The 22,643-nt window shown below is 41.3% G+C and overlaps 2 protein-coding genes and 2 pseudogenes across 2 annotated transcripts; 3 read left to right on the top strand and 1 right to left on the bottom strand.

Moving 5' to 3' along the window:
• The first annotated feature begins 8,316 nt into the window (after window positions 1–8,316).
• On the top strand, window positions 8,317–8,766 carry LOC113140234 (NADH dehydrogenase [ubiquinone] 1 beta subcomplex subunit 3-like; annotated as a pseudogene).
• Window positions 8,767–8,871: 105 nt separating this feature from the next.
• On the bottom strand, window positions 8,872–11,128 carry LOC113140236 (UDP-glucuronosyltransferase 1-1-like). Its single transcript, XM_026324035.1, has 5 exons — window positions 10,481–11,128; window positions 10,020–10,083; window positions 9,792–9,940; window positions 9,338–9,521; window positions 8,872–9,229 (listed from the first exon to the last, which is right to left on the bottom strand). Exons 1-4 carry the CDS (start codon window positions 10,994–10,996, stop codon window positions 9,474–9,476), a joined length of 777 nt encoding a protein of 258 aa, XP_026179820.1. The 5' UTR covers window positions 10,997–11,128; the 3' UTR covers window positions 8,872–9,229; window positions 9,338–9,473.
• Window positions 11,129–14,398: 3,270 nt separating this feature from the next.
• LOC113140237 (cingulin-like protein 1) lies at window positions 14,399–17,364 on the top strand. The gene is made up of 13 exons (XM_026324036.1): window positions 14,399–14,480; window positions 14,579–14,668; window positions 14,771–14,860; window positions 14,967–15,053; window positions 15,171–15,233; window positions 15,349–15,411; window positions 15,502–15,570; window positions 15,736–15,819; window positions 15,909–15,995; window positions 16,434–16,517; window positions 16,611–16,679; window positions 16,775–16,864; window positions 17,025–17,364. Coding segments are annotated over exons 1-13 (888 nt in total). The 5' UTR covers window positions 14,399–14,470; the 3' UTR covers window positions 17,027–17,364.
• Window positions 17,365–18,080: 716 nt separating this feature from the next.
• LOC113140238 (UDP-glucuronosyltransferase 1-1-like) lies at window positions 18,081–22,444 on the top strand (annotated as a pseudogene).
• Window positions 22,445–22,643: the final 199 nt, after the last annotated feature.

The following is a 22,643-nucleotide window of genomic DNA, read 5'->3' as shown; positions in this document are numbered from 1 at the left end:
CTAAGGAGGGAGGTGTTTGTAAAATGTTTGGATCTGCCTGTTGTACCTTTATTCCTAACAACACTTCCCCAGATGGATCTGTCACTCGAGCTTTACAAGGACTCCAAGTCTTATCTGAGGAGCTCGCTGAGAATGCTGGTATTGACAACAACTTCACATCTTGGCTGGAGGGAATGTTTGGTAAATGGAGCTGGTCTGATCCAGTCCATACTCATCTCAATGGCTGTGATCACTGCTATTTTGGTTACCTGTGGTTGCTGCTGCATTCCATGTATTAGAGGCCTTTGTCAACGCCTTATTGATACAGCAATAACAAATAAATGTATCAGTCCATTTCACAGGATGACCAGGACCCTGAAACTCCTCCAGAGCCAGTGAAGGAAGACCTGACTGTGTCTTTTACCGACTATGATAAATTTGTCTTAACCTCTGAACTGTAAGGCACAAATGACTCCAACATTGGAAATTCCTACAGGAAGTGATGTTGTGATGACTGTTTGCCCATAAAGACAGAAAGTTATGACATTTATTTCTCACTTCTACAAGTTATATTTTAGCATGCTAATCATTTTAGATTTGTGATTGTGATCTTGTTTGATCATAGTTATGATTTATGATTTTACTGTTTTTCCTATAATAGTAATAATTCTCATCTTTCTGTGTGTTTTACCAGAATAATAATCATTAATGATCTGCTAAACATTTTCATATAGTAGTTATGCTAAGCATAAACAGGAGGGATGTGTTAGAGAAATTAAAATGTTTACCCTCCTGTGACCTGATCCACCTGACTTTAGTATAACTGAAACACTTCTGAATGGGGCCTATTGTGTATTGTGGAAATATAATTGTTGCTGGGGCCCAGATGTCTTTCTGTGAGAAATCCCCTCCCTTTTTGTTTCCATGAAAACTGATGTGTTAGGCTGCAAGCAGCCAGTGATCCTCATGCTGTACCAAGGTGCTGTGTGACTGTTACTCCTTGCAAGTAAAACTTCTATATAATCTTACCGAAGTTCGTCCTCTGAGTCTATTTGTTAAAAGAATTTACCTAACATCAAGGTTTTTGGATATGTTACATATTTTGTTTTTCCGTATCCATGTTCAGAAGTTGAAACTGTTATATATCCAACAGTAACAATGCAAATGTCGACATTGTTGAGGCTGGAAAAAAAAGAGATTTGCATTTTGTTAGACTAATGCTGTCTTGATTGTTTTTTGAGGAAACTCAGACTGAGTGTCCTCGTATGTGACATCATTTTTTTTTCAAGAAGTGCTTCATGTTCAAAGATAGTATCTCCTTATTATATTTATTTATTCACCTAAACCTAAATAGGTACAAGAAATCTAAAATGCAAACCAAAGCTCAGGTCTTAGGAGGATATTCTTAAACCCTTTATTCTCATTCAATAGTTAACCCTCCATCCTGGATGTGCTCGGTTATATTTCCTCACACCTAGTGTCCTAAGGAACCTTTCTCTCAGATACTCCTCACCAACATCCTTGAGAACCCTGTGTCCCTTTGTGCCAGACTATACTAGGTCAGGAATAACATAAACATCAGATATGATTTTGAAAACACATGAGCTCCTTGGTGAAGTCTGTGAACTAACCTAAAAATGAAAACCTATGAATACAAGTAAAAATCAAGAATACAGTAAGAGATAATAAAAATCACAATCAGTAAGAATAATCAATCTGACCACATCAATAGTACAAATACAGAAAGGTTTAAATGTAACTCGTCACAAATGGTCATCGAAATTTAGCAATGCTGTTCTTGCACAGACATCCCTGAGTTTAAAGCTAAGCAAAGTCAGAGGGAATAATACTCACATATTTGAAAAGTGAAAATCACTGGTAACTGTTTACATGTCAGACACACTGCGGACTCACAATAGAAACAGCTTCCCAATCAGAATCAGAACCATGAATTTTCTTGCTTCTGTCTGAACAGCTGCATGTTCAGAATAGACAGCGTAGCCAACATGAGCAGTACCAGTGTCAGAATCACTGAAAGCTGAACCATCTGTAAAAAGAATGAGGTCAGGATTGGTTAGTGGGGTTTCTATGAGGTCGGATTGTGGTGAGCAGACCTGTTGGAGGGAAGCAGCACAGTTTTGAGCCTCCCCACCATCTGGAGTTGGAAGGAGAGTTGCAGGATTCAAAACAGAACGTTTCACTGTGATGTTAGGCATGTCAAGAAGAACAGTGTTGTATCTTAGCCACCTAGCAGTGGACAGGTTCGAGGATTTCTGTTCTAACAGGATACGTGAAACTGCATGTGGAACTAAAAGAGTGAGATCAGAATATCCCACAATGTCATGTGATGCTCCAACTGCCTTTTCTGCTGCTGCTACAGCCCGAAGACGGCGAGGGAGACCAGCAGCAACAGGACCCAGTTGAGATGAAAATTAAGCCACAGGCCTGAGTTTTCCACTATGCTGCTGTAAAAGTACAGCAGCATAGAGACCTCCCCTGCAGAGACTTCCCCTCTACAGTAATCACATGACCAAGGAAAATCACTTCACGCTGCACAAACAAGTTTACACAAAGCTGTACAGCATCATTCACTACTTGTAGATCTTGTACAAAACGCCATTCAGAAGGCTTATCTGCATCTCTGACCTTTTCCACTGGAAAAAGGGGAGTGCAACAAGGACTGTTATCACATGGCACAATGATACCCGCTTGCTTGGTCTGAATGAAGACTTTGGTGTTATCATGACTGGTTCACAGTTCTTCATAAGGCCTACATCGTATTTATGTTTTGCCCAGACTGTATCCAGCACTGTCTGCAGTGCAGGAGTTGAAGCAAACTCAGTATCAGACATTAGTTTGTGACAAGATGTGTGTCTGTGAGATTCAGGTACCAAAGCATCTGTGTGTGTGGTGTGCACAACAGAAGTATAAGAGTTTCTGTAAGCTTTCACTGGAAATGAATACATCACATCAAGATCTGTATCAACAGTTCTCCAATCATATACAGATAAACAGCATGTAACAAAAGGGCCCAAATCTCTCCACTCATCAGGTTTAGATTTGGATAGAGAGATGTGTGGAACTGAGTTAGAAGCTTCTGTTTTCTCTATCGCTCTGGGTGAAACGTTTCAACCTAAAAAACTAGAAGTCCAGTTGCCGTGACTCAGCTTCTAGGTAACATCACCTGGAAGACTGAGAATCTTCACAGATTTAAGATTGTAACCCAATCTTAAATCTTAATATCTGAGAGATTAATACCCTTTTTTCAAAGTGTACTTTTTGAAAAAATGCATTTTAAAGAGCAACTCTTGTCTTTTGAAAAGAAAATGCTTTAATTTGAAAATTATTTTCATATGGAATACCATATATAATTGTTGAAAGTGTGACAGTTGCCTTTATTTAAGGGGAAACAGGCTCAGGTAACCCTGGGCTGTTTGCTGTAATCCCTCACCCAGGTAGTCATGTTTTATTGTGAAATAAGGGTTGAATTCATTTAGTCAGCCCTGATTTACACAGCATCAAATATTTCCTGAACTATTTACAGGTGCCCGTACATGATGCATGCGCTGTTGTGCTGGTTGCGTGTGTTCAAAAAAACTGAAGGATTTTGGGGTTTATTTGTTAATAGTCTACATGACGAGAGACAAAATCAGGACCATTATAAACCATCCTACTGGAAAGTGTCTTTATTTTATTTTACAACAATGCACATGATGGCGCTATAGCCTTACTAAAAATGTGTAGCCTTTGGTGAGTGACAGTGACTATTATGATTACAGTAGTGATAGAAGTACAAGAAAAAAGGTATATTGTTAAAAATATTACTTTTGTAATCCAAGTATGATGGTTGGGATTATGAAAGCTATTTGTTGTGCTCCACTATTTCTAATGTTGCTGTTCTGATGAAGTGGCTAATGCTTCACTGAACCAACAATCTGGGCCTCTATATGCACTCATTTCACAATTAAGTTTACAAAGCTGATGTGAATTTGTCAGTCATTTAGATGAATACTTTTGTTCTTCGCTGTTCTTGCTGCTTGCACAATAATAACGCAGTGGTGAAGTTGAACAGTTGCATTCTGGGATGCGGCAGATGCAGATTAGAGAGTCAATTTCCACATAACTGTGAAGTGACTATAGTATCATTGCACATACATGTTATGTTTCCTTCTGATTTGTGGATTTCCTCCCCAAGGAGGAGGCAGACGTACCAGCAGAAACAGAAAATATTCAAAAACCACTCCCTGAACCAGAACCACTCCCTGAACCGTCAACATCACGTCTCTCATCACCGTCCTCATCACTATTTCCAATTGTTGGCGATGATGATTTTTTTGCGAGATCGTATCGTCGATGGAAGCCACCATGTTCACCAGACATTCGGCCAGGAACAAAGAGCTTTAAATCAATGTGTTTGCCATTACCCCCTATTTTAAGTAAGGACAAGTTCACAGATAATCAGAGTCGATGGAAGCCAAAGCCTCCTCAGATCCCTCTCGACAAAGGTGCCACTGAGATTAAACAACGTTCTCCTCGGACAGCATCATCAACCAGGGACCGGTTTAGGTCCAGGTATGATCCTCTACCCAGTATTCTGACCCAGAAGGCTAAAGAAATTCCACCATTTCCACCCATCTCTGAAAAGGACCAGCACACAGATCAGACTGAATGGAAGTTACCGTCACATCAGACCATTCTACTAGAATATGACAATGAGCTGAAAGCCAGACTTGATGAGACACCATATACATACACGATGAGCATCATATCAAAAGTTGAAGAGATGATGAATATTGAGACCCAATCCAAGCCACACCCACCACAGACCCCTCTCAACCCCTCTCAGACAGCCTTTTCATCCAGGCACCGGTTTAGGTCCAAATATCGCAGTACGGCCCCGGTCACAGATCATCTGGCTCAATTCAAGCCACATCCACCTGTTAACGAAGGTGACACTGAGCTACAAGAAATAACTGATGAGACACCATATGAACATGTGACGTCTATCATATCTCAATATCAAGATGTGGTCAATGCTGAGCCTAAAGATGAGGATGGTACTGATGAAAACAATCATCCTCTGTCATGTTTTAAGTTGATTAAGACCAAGCCAAGTGTCACTGAGCTTAAAGAAAGCACTCGTAACAAAGTATCTTTCGATTTCAAGTACATTATGTCCAAATATGTTACTATGCTCAGTACTAGCTAAGCCCAGAGATGTGCTACAGAGCAATAAATGAATGTTGGCCAGTGCCCTCCTGATTCAGGAGCGCCAAATATGGAACAAGTGTCTCATGAGTTTACTCCGGGTGCTCCGGTTTCCTCACATTAAAAATAAATAAACAAATAATAAAAATAAACATTCCCTGCTTGGCCGATGTATTTACCAATTTAATTACCAGGAAAGATTTGATTAAGCATTAAACATTTTGATTGTATTTATTTACTTTGCTTATTTTTACAGGTGCACAAGCACAGAGGTGCACACACACACACACACACACACGTGCACACACACACAAAATACCATGTACTGTATTTTCTTTCTCTTTCAGGCAGTGTTCAGATCCCCACATTTCACATAATGTCCCCCAGAGCAAACCATGCAGGTCATGTAAAGAAAAACGTTTAAGCTAATCATGTAGCAGGCTAATATTAGCCACCAACTTACTGGGACAGTCGTTTGGAGGAAATAAGGCCTCGTCGTCCTGGCGCCATCACCATGGTAACTGTTGACAACTCTCCTGGGAGGTGTAGTTCACATACTTCCTGCTAAATTTGATCCGTCAAACCCACGAGAAATATACTTTTGAAGAATATATAAAAAACATAAATACGAAATAACAACAGAAATTAGAAACAGAATCGCGATTACTAGACACGTAGTAAATATAACTATAAGAACAACCAAATAACAGGCCATTAGAATAAGGAAATCAAAACAAGGATAAAATCTCATTACAATTCTTGGGCTGACGAGTCCTGGTTGCTGATTAACAGGGGAAATATGTGGAGGAGGCACCAACGACAATTGTGATCGAAATAAATTGTTTTAAAAGTCGTGATTGCTGTCACGAGAAAAGTGGAAAAATAATGTCTGCGTGCACGAAACAATCAATTACATTTCGTGACTATGTCAAATTCATCAAATCAAATTATATGAGGTCGGGTTGGTTTACAGACATTATTCCTGTGTCACGTTTTTAGCCACATAGAGCATAAATATCTTTTAAATGATAAACAACTGAACTAAACTCCAGATGATCTGTGATCATCTCTTGTTCCTCCTTTTTAAATTAAAATGGAAAAACAGTTTGCGCTCAATGAGTGAACATAAACGTCAGATATGTTAAATGTGAACGTATTCAACACGTTGCTAACAAACCTAATCAAAGACAAATTAGGTTTCGTATCAAAACGTACATGAGAATGCAGTTTAGTTGTATAGGAAGGTCATTTTTAGGAGACAGGGTCTGATTCAGAAAGAACTCTGTGTCCAAATCCTCTCAAGCTCGGTCAGACTGGATGGGGCCCAGCAGTGGACGCCATTTTCAGGTCTCTCCAGAGAAGTTGGACAGGGTTCAAGTCTCTGGATGGGCCACTCTAGGACATTCACAGAGTTGTCCCTAAGCCACTGTCTTGGCTGTGTGCTTAAAGGTCGTTGTCATTTAGGACAGTGAACCTTCAGCCCAGTCTGAGGTCCTGAGAGCTGGAGAACAGGTTTTCATTGAGGATACCTCTGGACTTTGCTCCATTCAGCTTTCCCTCAACCCCGACCAGGCTCCCAGTTCCTGCTGCTGAAAAACAGACCCACAGCCTGATGCTGCCATCACCATGCTTAACTGTTGGGATGGTACTGAACAGCTGATGAGAGATGACTGGTCCACAAGCACAGAGGTGCACACACACACACACGCACGCACACACAAAATACCATGTATTCTCTTTCTCTTTCAGGCAGTGTTCAGATCCCCGCTATAAAAACTAAAAACAGAGAGAGACAGAGGTGATGAATAAGAGCTTCATGTATGTCTTTATTCAATTCCTGCCAGGATATCAGCTTTGTGTCCATCTAAACAAGCCCAGGTTTCACACTGAGTATAAATAAACTGAAGAAATATACTGACACTTTTTGGTTGGTGGTGTGCTGCAAAAGTTTTTAAATGAAAAAAATGTGCCATGCTTCAAAAAAGCTTTAAAACCACTGGTTCAGTGCACATTCTTCAGGTGCAGCTCCTGGATGTAGATCCCAAACAGGCTGTGCTGAGGTGACTATATGCAGCATTTGACTGTTGCAGATCTCAAATTGTTTCTGTTGTACTGTTTTACTCAGTTAATAAAACACATACGATGTAAGTACGCTGTGTGCTATTACACAGCCAGTTTCACAAGCCAAACATTTAACCATATTGAAAGTGCATTCAATTATGTAAAGCTTGTCTCTGTGCATATGCATTGGCTGTGCATTCTCAATATGGCCTGTTATATTTGAAATAGTAAAATACAATATTCTCCTTACTAAGAAGTGTTTCTCACAGATATGTTGATGCAGGAAACTGGGTTTCTGTCTCACATTTACTTCCATCCCGTGTTTTATATTTTAAAGATTATCTACCATCTACTACTTTTGCACCAGTATAGGAATCTGTAAAAACCCAGTATGACCAGTAAAATATTATAAATAGTATTTTCATTGCCCAAAAGTGATTATAACAGCTAAAACAGAATTTTTTTCTACCTTTACTGATCGTGATAAAGTCATATGCAAAAAAAAACAAACAAAAAACTGTACCACCATCACTTTTAGAAGGCTGTGTGCCCTCCCACAGAACATAATCACTTTTTCACAGAAACCTTTCTGCATAACACCTATTACAAGATTCCTGTTCTTTGGGAGCATGAAACCGACTTATATGTTTAGAGAAACTATCTATAGAGAAACTCCACAATCACAAGGCTCTCTCTGCCCTCATGTCCACTTTCACATAGGACATAATTTATAAAGCAGAAGGATGTAAGGCGGCCGGACAAACTGGTAGAAAAAAGCTGGTTAAGTGACTGGAATGAGGCTGGATTCACTGGAGGCTGTGGTGGAGAGATGCAAACAGAAAAAGCTGGAGGCCATCCTGGAATAGTAGGGAATGGTGGAGGACTGTGCTGTCACTGAATGATACAGGAGATCTTCAACCCCACTGTCATCTGGCTCTACAACACCTTAGTCAATGGTAGATGACAAACCAACAAGAACTGGACTGTGAGTGACTTTCATTACTTAGCACTTATTACTTTTACAAAACTAAGTTTGCCTTTAGGGACTAATAAAGTTTATCTCATCTCATTTCTCAGAGAACAAATTAAAATAAAATACTGGAAAGAAAAGATGCAGACAATGAGCTGTCTACATGAAGGCACATTAAACATTAACATTAAAGAAACCACTATATGGATCTGTGTTTTTTAGCATGGGGGGTGACCACGGCCACAGCAAGACGTCTTTGCCAGAGATTTACAAGGAGACTGATCTTCATAAGAGATTTTGGTATCCAGTATGATTCCTCACACTGATCCCTCTCCTCTCTCTGTCTCTCTCTCTCTGTCTCCAGGAATGAGGCATGGAGATACGCTGGTGGCTTTGCTCGTCCTGTGACTCTGTCAGAAGTGCTGTTAAAAGGATTCAAGTGGGGATTTGCTGCTTTTACTGTTGCTCTGGCTATTGAATACACCTTTTTCCCCCCAAAGAAGGGCGGCCACTAATGTTCATCATTGCCAAGCCCAAACCTCACCCAACAGTCTAATAATAATCTGTATTTTCTGTTTATCAAAGGTGTGTTTGATCACCACATGGCTTCGCTTTTCCTTCTTCACCCTGACACCCGTTTCAACCACAACTTTACTCTGCATCTGTATTTTAGGGATAATGAGTGTTAAACTCCCATAATAGTGTTGTTGCTGAGATGAATGTGCACATGTAGTAGTTAGTTAGTCCTGCTTCCTCTTCCTGCCCAGTTTTTGGAGGCATATTTTGCAACACTTCACTGTGACTACTATAAAAACCAGCACTGCAGTAGCCAGCAGCGCTATGACGTCGAGGTTGAAGTACTGGAGCCAGCTGAGGTCGTGGGCAACAGATTTAAGATGTTTTGCCCCTTTGTGGTGCATCACAAATTCTGTTCAGTACACTGAAAGGTCGAGTGGGTCAACTGGCCGGTCTCGATGGAGGACTGACAGCTTCTGAACACACTCTCTGTATCTGGACACACACAGGTGGACCAGATCAAAATCGTAAGACTTAAGACAGTATTAAAATGCACATCCCAAAACAAACAACAACAATGTGAGAGACCACATGACCCCTCACCTGGTGTCATTGATGACTTCATTCAGTGCCCAAAGGAGGCTTTCTGTAGAGATGGAACAAATATCCAAGATGACTCCTGCTCCCCTGCTTGCCAGCTTCTGTGCGTTATCGGGCTGGTCCCTAGCAAGTGGCACCATCACCATGGGAACAGCAGTCGGCAAAGCAGCGGCTCCAGTAAAGCCACCTGTGGGTCAGAGGTATCACAGGACAATAAACAAATGCTACTGAAGAGTTTAGGTTATGTGTTCATGTGAGTTAAATGTCAACAAAGTTCATTTAAACATGTGTTTTAGTGCCAGCACTGACTATTTCTAGAGAATTGTGTGTCTTATATCTAAAGAAATGAGAAAGAAATAGAAAGCAAGTGGAGACCACTTCATTTCACTGAATAGAAAAAAGCCATCCTTCATCCATACACATGCCCGTCCAAGCATATCTGGCTACAATAGCTCACCAAAGTGTTGACAGCTCTCTCCTTAAAGCTCATTTTATCTGTGTATCCAGTGAAAAAGCGAGGCACGTATGAGGGCGGGGATGGGCAGCCTGAAGACTGCGTATCCAGGGTACATGGAATTCCCCTCAGCAAATTAATAGTGGGGATACCTGAAAGCAATTTAGCAAAGAGAGGTGAGCAGATTTACAGACACACAAACACAGATAATCCACGTGTTACAGAGCTCACCTAGTTGCCGTGCTATTAATGAGCCTGTGGGCACCACTGGGTCTGTCAAGACTGCATCAAATCTCTGCAGAATGAAAGACAGTAAAGTAGAATAGAGGGGTTAACATTCAGCAGTGTCACAGCTGAAATTAAAAACATTCACTTTTCCTTCTCTTCATTCACACGTGCATGGCTCATACAGAAGAGGCATGTCAGTGTTTTTGCATAAACACACTGACTAAAAATGTGTAATACCACCTAAGAGACCTTTAAACATGGACCTGACTCCAGAGACCCCTAAGCATGTCCCGTGGTTTCTTTGAACTAACAGAAATCCAAACAGATTCTCTTCATCATTTTGCAGAATATAAGATTAAATAGATAATAAATTCAAACGCCTCACAGTTTTATAGATTGCAGTGCTTTTGTATTGAACTCTGTTGCATTGTACAGTTGATCTCAGTGTTGTGTTTGGCCCTGACCTGCTGTGCCAGATGGGAGATGAGACTGTCATTGAACAGGAGGCTCTCTGCAGTGGTGTGGATTAAACCCGTGGATTTATTTATTTGTGAGAAATGTGAACTTATCTTCTCCAGGAAATTCTTTGCAGATTTTTTCATTACGTCTTTATGTGAGGCCAACAAAGAGTCAACATAATCCTTGTCATAAGGAAGAGGATAGGTCACAGTGTTGTAGTGTTTTCCTGGGCCCATTCGCATCGTAATCTCTGGCATCACCACTGTAACTCCGTGTCCACGGCGACCCATTTCTTGGGCCATAGCCTTTATGCCGATCCAGTGACTCCCATCCATGGGCACCACCAGCAAGTTACCCAAGAAGGCTGGAGAAACGGTGCCACTTTTAGGATTGGTGTCATTGGCCTCAGCCTCTTCTGTCTTCATGTGCTCCTCTGTCCTGGAGCTCTTCTTATCTACAGCAGCATTTACCTGCTTTTCCATGTTTAGCAGCAGGAACACAAACACCGCTGCTTTCCACATTGTAAAACTGGACTAAGTTACCACCTCTACCCTGTGCTGTGAATGTCTCTATAAGTCGTCTCTTTCCTTCCAGCTCCTCTCTCTGACTCCTGGTTGATGAAATGCCTCCGAGAATTAACAGAGTTGTGTGTTCAAAGTCCTCACAGTGTAGCAGTTGGAGCTGATAAGTTATTGTCCATGGTTGAGTTACTCTGTAATTTAATATTTTAACATTTTTCACACTGCATGTGAGGGAGTGGGCAAAGGTTGAGCAGAAGAAAAGGCAGTGTTTATATGCACCGCACTGATCTTATCGTTCTTCACTGTTGGCAGTAATCAGGCATTAACACAATCCCTGTTTGTTTCCAGTCCTTTATTTTGAAGTATTTCCTGTTCTTGGTGTGTCTCTTAATTGAGTTATTTTTACTTTTGTTAATCGGTGTCTGATTGTTTTCACCTAGTGTTTTCAATTTAAGCCTGAGCTTCCCGTTGGCTTGTTGGCTCGTCTTGTCTTGTTTTCTTCGTCTTGCCTGTCTTCTTGCTTTGTCTCTTTGTTGTCCAGAAAGCCAGTTGCCTCAGTGCCACACTTGCATTCCTGTGAGAGTTGCCTTGTCATCTTATTCCTGATTGTGTTCTGTGTTTTGTCGACTATCCCTGTGCGATTTGTGTTTCTGTTTTTCCAATAAACTATCCACCAGCTTTCTGTACTCCTCCTTCTGTCCTGCACCCAAACACTGCACAGCTGTCAGAAAATTTCTGCAGGTGGTAAGATCCAGAGTTGTACTGGAAATCAAAGGTGTACAGGGTGAACAAGAAAGAGAGAGCACCGTTCACTGTGGAGCTCCCGTGTTACTCAGCACCACACTAGACAGAGCACTGCCCATTCGGACAACCTGTGGTCTGTCTGTCAGGTAGTTAGCAACACAGGAGACAATGTGGGAGTCAACCCCCATCACCAGTAGCCCTGGCTGGATGGTATTAAATGCACTTGAAAAATCCAAAAAAATGATCCTCACAGTACAACCCCAAGCATCCAGGTGTGAGTGAGCTTTGTGAAGCGGGTAGATGATGGCATCTCCCACACCCAGACTTGGCTGGTAGGTAAACTGCAGCAGGTCAGGAGAAGATTTCACCTGCAGACGCAGAATCAGCCTCTCCAGCAGCGTCAGCACTCGAGATGTAAGGGCTATAGGGCAGTAGACATTGAGGTCAGAGGGAGATGACTTCTTTGGGACGGGGACCAGGCAAGATGACTTCAGCAATACAGGAACTTTCCCCTGGTCCAGGCTGTCGTTAAATAACTGGCAAAGGATAACAGACAGCTGCCTGTCACATGTCTTCAGGACCCTGGTGCTGATCCCATCAGGGCCTGCAGCTTTACACTGGTGGAGTCTCTCACCCTTGAGAACAATTTTCCTTATTTCATCATCTTATAAAATCAACTCACCACGGACCTCAGCCTCAGCAGTGACATGTTCCCTTTCCCTGGCCTGAAGCAGAGCCTTGAGGGCTGGTTTAAAACATGGTAGCATTAGTCAAGGCCAGTTCTTGCCTTCAACTGTTCCCTCAGCTCTAGAAAAAGTCAGTTTCTACTCGAGGTTATCAAAGAACTAAAGTTTATTCAGTGACCAGATCAAAATCAGATACTTACCAGTAATTGTTAAAGAAGATGCTGTGTTCTTGTTCTGACGTTCTTCTTCAATTTTCCTGAGTTGGTTATGCAGATTGGTGAGTGCCAGAACTGAGGAACATAGATATTATATTATGTACGTAGATATTTAGGTCAATAAATGCAGACGTCATTTTCCCTTATTACTTACTTAACCTGGCATTTGTCTGATTCTTCTCATTGAGCTCGTTGACATATTATTATCATTACATATTGACATTATTATTATTATTATTATTTTTTTATATTCAGTTACTATTTGTTTTTACTCACTGCTACTCATTTATTTATTTATTGTTATTATAATTATTGTAGGCCTACACGTATTATTTTAACAGGCTCCTTATCCCCCCCTTTTTGTTTTTTAAATTATTTTAATTACTGTTATTGTTTAGTTACTGATCTGATTGGAGGAGATGGAGCAGCTGTTTAACTCACTTTATGTCACATTAATTATTTCTATGCTTTTATATTCTTTCCATGGTACCAATGTTCTCTCTTGTTATGCTCAAAAGCACTATCGACGCGCACCGGGGCTCCTTTTTGTTCCGGGTCCCCCACAGACCACGGGGTTAGTTTACTTTGGGTCCCCCACAGACCACGGGGTTAGTTTACTTTGGGTCTCCCACAGACCACGGGTTCATCCCAAGTTTCTGATTTCCCGAAAGCCCTGCTCGGTTTTACCCGAACATGTTTGACCCAGTGTCCCGTAGGCCACACAAGTTTTGGTTTTGTTTGAATTTCAGCACTCAAGTCAAGTCAATGATATTTTTAGTCAGTGATCCGTTTTGTAATCACCAACCCCTCAGCCTGATATGAGACCGCAATTCAGTGAGACTCTACTCAGCTTGCGTGACCCGAAGGACCCAGGACCACCCGGGGCTTCCAGAGAGCCAGAAACTCCCAGGGACACTGCACCGGTTTTGTTTGGGCCCTAATTCCCTGAGACTCCACTCAGGGGATGGTTTTGTTCGAATTAGACCCACTGAGACTCTACTCAGTTTAACCAAATTAAAATTCTCTTACCTTACAGGAGTCCGTCTCTGGTCTCTCTTTTCAAAGTTCAATCGCGTCACTCCTCTCCCCTCACAGCAGATCCTAGCCTCTCAATGCTCCAAACCGTTCCCTTATGGGACCGGGGCGGAGGGCTTTCAGTCAGGAGACTTAAGACTCCCCCGTGCACGGTTTTTAGGTCCAAACCTGGAAGGAAGAGGAGATATTGCGATCCCGGATGAGCCCCCAAGTTGTTAGGTAAATTCTTTTAACAAATAGACTCAGAGGACGAACTTCGGTAAGATTATATAGAGGTTTTACTTGCAAGGAGTAACAGTCACACAGCACCTTGGTACAGCATGAGGGTCACTGGCTGCTTGCAGCCTAACACATCAGTTTTCATGGAAACGAAAAAGGGAGGGGATTTCTCACAGAAAGACATCTGGGCCCTTATCAAATAGTCAAGGTTAGAGCAAACTGTGCTCACTGAGAGCAACAATTATATTTCTACAATGCACAATAGGCCCTATTCAGAAGTGCTTCAGTTATACTAAGGTAAGGTGGATCAGGTCATAGGAGGTCACAGGAGAGTAAACATTTTAATTTCTTAATTCCGCATTTCCGGCGCGGCAGTATATTATGTGCAAAGAGCCCATTGTCGTGTTGAGATATGTTGTTGATCCTGATTTATTTGACCTACAGTTTTGAAAAGATACACAAACATTCATTCATTCATTCTTGTTTCTTTTTTATCAGATCATCAGAGGCAGTGGAAGATAAAGACTGAGCTTCTTAAAAAGAAGATTTTACAGCTAAATCGTGATGAGAACAACATGGAACTTGGTAAGTGTGCAAATAAAAAAAAAAAACTAGTGTGTTTTTTAAACTTGTGTGCACTTTTCTGCAGCATTAATTTGATATACTATTTCTTGTTTCTCCAGCCAAAGAAATTTTGGTTTTACAGTCTGAGGTTGAGCATTTTAGACAGTTAATGTCAAATGCCAAAAAATTAGTTGACTCTCAACTCACAGGTGACTGGCCTAACATTTTACTCAAATTTTTAAATTGAAAGTCACACTTATGCTTGTCTGATGTGTATCAAATTATTATACTTGTTTTGTTTTTCATCGTAGAGCTAAGAGGTAGTTTTGACATAGAGAAGAAAAGGCAGGAAAATTTGCAGAAACAACTAGAGGGAACAGAGTATGCCCAGGCACAAACGAGTAAGTACAAGTATGAAAAAGAGGCAGATTCACTTTGGAAAACATTTCATCTCCAAAAGTTCAAATCTAAACATTGGAGTCTTTTTTTTTTCTTCACTTTAACCAGTCAAGAAAATCATCAGTGTAATGGAAGAGCTGAGAGAGCTGCAGAATGATGAGCAATACCAGACAACTTCAACAAGTCAAGCCACCAGTGAGTCCTTCTCTAGCCATTTTCTTAAGTTAATGCAGAAAACACTTAGTATAACTGTAATACATTACTTAGTATAACTTTAAATGTATTAAAGTTACTTACTTAATACATTTACAGCTCTTCAGGCAATGCTTCAGGCCAAAGAAAGAGGATATGCAAAAGCTCAGGCTGAAATAAAGGGTGAGTTCTTTTGATCCCCATCTAGTATTCTAAGGTTTTTTTTAATAGGAAAGGTTTCATAGGATATTTTCAGACAAGAGCTTTGATAACCTGACTTTCTCTTTGCAAATGACAGAGTTGCAGAGGAAACTACAATTAAAGAGTGAAGAATGTTCTGGATTTGAGAAAACATATGAGCGTAAGTTGCACAATAAATCTGATTCAAGTAAATTCTCTGATGATTTTGTTTTAGCTTAACTTCTTTATTTCATGTGTTTGTTTCTATCAGAAGTAAAGACTGAATTTGATCAGATGGTTGGAGAGCTCAACAGAACAGGAGACTCTAACACAGCACTCAGTGAGCCCTCACATGAAAGCTGAAATCTCTCTGTTATAAATGAGTGGTTTCTTGTGTTCTTGTGTTGCGTAGTGTCTCTGCAACTCAGTAACTAACCTAGCATCCTATTGTTGATTTAAAGCTGTGAACGTGGAAACAGTGATATTTGCTCTTTTTGTGGGTCAGTTCTAAGTGTGATAAACCTTCACGGTGAGCTGACGACTCTGAGGGATCTGATCTCTACAACAAAAGACCCAGACAGGATCTCAGGTGAGCAACATTAAATCACTGTAATTATCTGTGGTCTTTAAGGCCATTGTCTCAACTCAGTTTCTCTGTATCTGCTTGTCACCTCATAGATCTACACAGGAAACTGGAAGAGAAACAAATGGAATTAAACTCCAAGACCTCAGACATTGAGAGACTGATTGCCAACCCCCAAATAAGTGAGCTTATGGAGTTGGTCCACTGTGACAATCTGGACCTTGGGTTTAATGTCCTGTAGCTTAATCATAAATCGTCCTTCTCGTATAGAAAATGGTTGTTATGTGATCCTGCTCTCTAACAGCGTTATTAGTTGTTGCTAATGCTAATTAAACACAAATTCAGAGAGCCAATTGAATGAAAGCTCTAGCACAGATTTGCTCCAATACTTTCACAGTCCTAAATCTAACCTGGAGTCTTCTACCTGCTGTAAACCAGGGTCAAAGGGCAGAGGAAAGGAATCCTAAACCTTTTGGCAGTTTCTGAAATATGGACCATATGCAGGTTAAACTGATCAGTGACAGAGTAGGATGTGTGAGATGGGCTCAAATTGTCGTAGTGGCAACCTGTCAGGAAAATCATTATTATAAACAAACTCATTGCATGTTTGTGTGTTTTAGTTTTAACAGTCATTGAGCTACAAAATGAAATCTGGGACCTTCAGAAAAATGCAGCCAATGGAACCACAAGTAACCGTCTAAAAGGTCAGTATGTTTTTTCTGTCATTTAACAGTTCAGGGTTAAATAATTTGATAATCCAGTCAGAGGTGATAAAATCTAATTTACTTTTTTCCCAGAGCTGCAAACGAGAGCGGATGGTCTTATTACTGAAATAGACGACAAGGGAGACAAGAACACAAAACTGAGTGAGTCTGAAATAAATGTGAGAAATTCTTTGCACCTTTATTACAGGATCTTTGGGAGTAAAATTCATTTTTGTTTCCTGTCTGTTGTGCATCAGTGATGCAAATCCTGACATTGCAGAGTCAGGTGGAGCATCTGCAGACGCAGTTGTCAGACCTCAAGGTGTTAGATATCTCTCAGGTAACATGTGAGTATCTACTCCTTCTTCACAATACCACTACAGTCAGATGGGTTACAGCAAGATGCAACTATCAGCAGAATATGACAGCAGACAGAGAAGGTTTTGTTGTGTTTTATTTTTCTACAGACAAAAATGTGCTGTTGTCTAACTTTCTGATCTGTCCCAGAGCTCAGAGATGATCTTACATCTAAGAGGATAAAAATGCAGAAATATGTCAACGAGCTCTGCAGGTGAAATCTTCTCCTGACCTGCTGCAGTTTACCTACCAGCCAAGTCTGGGTGTGGGAGATGCCATCATCTACCCGCTTCACAAAGCTCACTCACACCTGGATGCTTGGGGTTGTACTGTGAGGATCATTTTTTTGGATTTTTCAAGTGCATTTAATACCATCCAGCCAGGGCTACTGGTGATGGGGGTTGACTCCCACATTGTCTCCTGTGTTGCTAACTACCTGACAGACAGACCACAGGTTGTCCGAATGGGCAGTGCTCTGTCTAGTGTGGTGCTGAGTAACACGGGAGCTCCACAGTGAACGGTGCTCTCTCTTTCTTGTTCACCCTGTACACCTTTGATTTCCAGTACAACTCTGGATCTTACCACCTGCAGAAATTTTCTGACAGCTGTGCAGTGTTTGGGTGCAGGACAGAAGGAGGAGTACAGAAAGCTGGTGGATAGTTTATTGGAAAAACAGAAACACAAATCGCACAGGGATAGTCGACAAAACACAGAACACAATCAGGAATAAGATGACAAGGCAACTCTCACAGGAATGCAAGTGTGGCACTGAGGCAACTGGCTTTCTGGACAACAAAGAGACAAAGCAAGAAGACAGGCAAGACGAAGAAAACAAGACAAGACGAGCCAACAAGCCAACGGGAAGCTCAGGCTTAAATTGAAAACACTAGGTGAAAACAATCAGACACCGATTAACAAAAGTAAAAATAACTCAATTAAGAGACACACCAAGAACAGGAAATACTTCAAAATAAAGGACTGGAAACAAACAGGGATTGTGTTAATGCCTGATTACTGCCAACAGTGAAGAACGATAAGATCAGTGCGGTGCATATAAACACTGCCTTTTCTTCTGCTCAACCTTTGCCCACTCCCTCACATGCAGTGTGAAAAATGTTAAAATATTAAATTACAGAGTAACTCAACCATGGACAATAACTTATCAGCTCCAACTGCTACACTGTGAGGACTTTGAACACACAACTCTGTTAATTCTCGGAGGCATTTCATCAACCAGGAGTCAGAGAGAGGAGCTGGAAGGAAAGAGACGACTTATAGAGACATTCACAGCACAGGGTAGAGGTGGTAACTTAGTCCAGTTTTACAATGTGGAAAGCAGCGGTGTTTGTGTTCCTGCTGCTAAACATGGAAAAGCAGGTAAATGCTGCTGTAGATAAGAAGAGCTCCAGGACAGAGGAGCACATGAAGACAGAAGAGGCTGAGGCCAATGACACCAATCCTAAAAGTGGCACCGTTTCTCCAGCCTTCTTGGGTAACTTGCTGGTGGTGCCCATGGATGGGAGTCACTGGATCGGCATAAAGGCTATGGCCCAAGAAATGGGTCGCCGTGGACACGGAGTTACAGTGGTGATGCCAGAGATTACGATGCGAATGGGCCCAGGAAAACACTACAACACTGTGACCTATCCTCTTCCTTATGACAAGGATTATGTTGACTCTTTGTTGGCCTCACATAAAGACGTAATGAAAAAATCTGCAAAGAATTTCCTGGAGAAGATAAGTTCACATTTCTCACAAATAAAGAAATCCACGGGTTTAATCCACACCACTGCAGAGAGCCTCCTGTTCAATGACAGTCTCATCTCCCATCTGGCACAGCAGGTCAGGGCCAAACACAACACTGAGATCAACTGTACAATGCAACAGAGTTCAATACAAAAGCACTGCAATCTATAAAACTGTGAGGCGTTTGAATTTATTATCTATTTAATCTTATATTTTGCAAAATGATGAAGAGAATCTGTTTGGATTTCTGTTAGTTCAAAGAAACCACGGGACATGCTTAGGGGTCTCTGGAGTCAGGTCCATGTTTAAAGGTCTCTTAGGTGGTATTACACATTTTTAGTCAGTGTGTTTATGCAAAAACACTGACATGCCTCTTCTGTATGAGCCATGCACGTGTGAATGAAGAGAAGGAAAAGTGAATGTTTTTAATTTCAGCTGTGACACTGCTGAATGTTAACCCCTCTATTCTACTTTACTGTCTTTCATTCTGCAGAGATTTGATGCAGTCTTGACAGACCCAGTGGTGCCCACAGGCTCATTAATAGCACGGCAACTAGGTGAGCTCTGTAACACGTGGATTATCTGTGTTTGTGTGTCTGTAAATCTGCTCACCTCTCTTTGCTAAATTGCTTTCAGGTATCCCCACTATTAATTTGCTGAGGGGAATTCCATGTACCCTGGATACGCAGTCTTCAGGCTGCCCATCCCCGCCCTCATACGTGCCTTGCTTTTTCACTGGATACACAGATAAAATGAGCTTTAAGGAGAGAGCTGTCAACACTTTGGTGAGCTATTGTAGCCAGATATGCTTGGACGGGCATGTGTATGGATGAAGGATGGCTTTTTTCTATTCAGTGAAATGAAGTGGTCTCCACTTGCTTTCTATTTCTTTCTCATTTCTTTAGATATAAGACACAATTCTCTAGAAATAGTCAGTGCTGGCACTAAAACACATGTTTAAATGAACTTTGTTGACATTTAACTCACATGAACACATAACCTAAAATCTTCAGTAGAGCATTTGTCTATTGTCCTGTGATACCTCTGACCCACAGGTGGCTTTACTGGAGCCGCTGCTTTGCCGACTGCTGTTCTGGCACTTTGACCACATAGCCTATCAGTTCCTGAGAGAGGAGGTGGGCATAGCTCAAGTGTCCCAAACAATGTGAAGATAATGAAATGGGATGCCTCAGAACGACCTACTAGGTCTGTGAATGCCCTGTGTTGTAATATCCAACAATACCAGTATTTGCCAGTACAACTAATTTTGCATGTTTGTGTCTTAGCACACCCTGGAGCTCGGGCTTTCATCACTCACGCTGGGTCACATGGTCTCTTTGAGGGACTGTGTAATGCTGTTCCCATGGTGATGGTGCCACTTCCTGGGGACCAGCCCGATAACGTACAGAAGCTGGCAAGCAGGGGAGCAGGAGTCATCTTGGATATTTATTCCATCTCTACAGAAAGCCTCCTTTGGGCACTGAATGAAGTCATCAATGACACCAGGTGAGGGATCATGTGGTCTCTCACATTGTTGTTGTTTGTTTTGGGATGTGCATTTTAATACTGTCTTAAGTCTTATGATTTTGATCTGGTCCACCTGTGTGTGTCCAGATACAGAGAGTGTGTTCAGAAGCTGTCAGTCCTCCATCGAGACCGGCCAGTTGACCCACTCGACCTTTCAGTGTACTGGACAGAATTTGTGATGCGCCACAAAGGGGCAAAACATCTTAAATCTGTTGCCCACGACCTCAACTGGCTCCAGTACTTCAACCTCGACGTCATAGCGCTGCTGGCTACTGCAGTGCTGGTTTTTATAGTAGTCACAGTGAAGTGTTGCAAAATATGCCTCCAAAAACTGGGCAGGAAGAGGAAGCAGGACTAACTAACTACTACATGTGCACATTCATCTCAGCAACAACACTATTATGGGAGTTTAACACTCATTATCCCTAAAATACAGATGCAGAGTAAAGTTATGGTTGAAACGTGTGTCAGGGTGAAGAAGGAAAAGTGAAGCCATGTGGTGATCAAACACACCTTTAATAAACAGAAAATACAGATTATTATTAGACTGTTGGGTGAGGTTTGTGCTTGACAATGATGAACATTAGTGGCCGCCCTTCTTTGGGGGGAAAAAGGTGTATTCAATAGCCAGAGCAACAGTAAAAGCAGCAAATCCCCACTTGAATCCTTTGAACAGCACTTCTGACAGAGTCACAGGACGAGCAAAGCCACCAGCGTATCTCCATGCCTCATTCCTGGAGAGAGAGAGAGAGAGAGAGACAGAGAGAGGAGAGGGATCAGTGTGAGGAATCATACTGGATACCAAAATCTCTTATAAAGATCAGTCTCTTTGTAAATCTCTGGCAAAGACGTCTTGCTGTGGCCGTGGTCACCCCCCATGCTAAAAAACACAGATCCATATAGTGGTTTCTTTAATGTTAATGTTTAATGTGCCTTCATGTAGACAGCTCATTGTCTGCATCTTTTCTTTCCAGTATTTTATTTTAATTTGTTCTCTGAGAAATGAGATGAGATAAACTTTATTAGTCCCCAAAGGCAAACTTAGTTTTGTAAAAGTAATAAGTGCTAAGTAATGAAAGTCACTCACAGTCCAGTTCTTGTTGGTTTGTCATCTACCATTGACTAAGGTGTTGTAGAGCCAGATGACAGTGGGGTTGAAGATCTCCTGTATCATTCAGTGACAGCACAGTCCTCCACCATTCCCTACTATTCCAGGATGGCCTCCAGCTTTTTCTGTTTGCATCTCTCCACCACAGCCTCCAGTGAATCCAGCCTCATTCCAGTCACTTAACCAGCTTTTTTCTACCAGTTTGTCCGGCCGCCTTACATCCTTCTGCTTTATAAATTATGTCCTTCGTGAAAGTGGACATGAGGGCAGAGAGAGCCTTGTGATTGTGGAGTTTCTCTATAGATAGTTTCTCTAAACATATAAGTTGGTTTCATGCTCCCAAAGAACAGGAATCTTGTAATAGGTGTTATGCAGAAAGGTTTCTGTGAAAAAGTGATTATGTTCTGTGGGAGGGCACACAGCCTTCTAAAAGTGATGGTGGTACAGTTTTTTGTTTGGTTTTTTTTTGCATATGACTTTATCACGATCAGTAAAGGTAGAAAAAATTCTGTTTTAGCTGTTATAATCACTTTTGGGCAATGAAAATACTATTTATAATATTTTACTGGTCATACTGGGTTTTTACAGATTCCTATACTGGTGCAAAGGTAGTAGATGGTAGATAATCTTTAAAATATTAAACACGGGATGGAAGTAAATGTGAGACAGAAACCCAGTTTCCTGCATCAACATATCTGTGAGAAACACTTCTTAGTAAGGAGAATATTGTATTTTACTATTTCAAATGTAACAGGCCATATTGAGAATGCACAGCCAATGCATATGCACAGAGACAAGCTTTACATAATTGAATGCACTTTCAATATGGTTAAATGTTTGGCTTGTGAAACTGGCTGTGTAATAGCACACAGCGTACTTACATCGTATGTGTTTTATTAACTGAGTAAAACAGTACAACAGAAACAATTTGAGATCTGCAACAGTCAAATGCTGCATATAGTCACCTCAGCACAGCCTGTTTGGGATCTACATCCAGGAGCTGCACCTGAAGAATGTGCATTGAACCAGTGGTTTTAAAGCTTTTTTGAAGCATGGCACATTTTTTTCATTTAAAAACTTTTGCAGCACACCACCAACCAAAAGGTGTCAGTATATTTCTTCAGTTTATTTATACTCAGTGTGAAACCTGGGCTTGTTTAGATGGACACAAAGCTGATATCCTGGCAGGAATTGAATAAAGACATACATGAAGCTCTTATTCATCACCTCTGTCTCTCTCTGTTTTTAGTTTTTATAGCGGGGATCTGAACACTGCCTGAAAGAGAAAGAGAATACATGGTATTTTGTGTGTGTGTGCGTGTGTGTGTGTGTGCACCTCTGTGCTTGTGGACCAGTCATCTCTCATCAGCTGTTCAGTACCATCCCAA

This window comes from Mastacembelus armatus, unplaced genomic scaffold (genome assembly GCF_900324485.2).
Source record: "Mastacembelus armatus unplaced genomic scaffold, fMasArm1.2, whole genome shotgun sequence".
Classification (NCBI taxonomy): Eukaryota; Metazoa; Chordata; class Actinopteri; order Synbranchiformes; family Mastacembelidae; genus Mastacembelus; species Mastacembelus armatus.
Note: the sequence above shows the minus strand (reverse complement) of the source record. Positions and strands in the feature narration are given on the sequence as shown.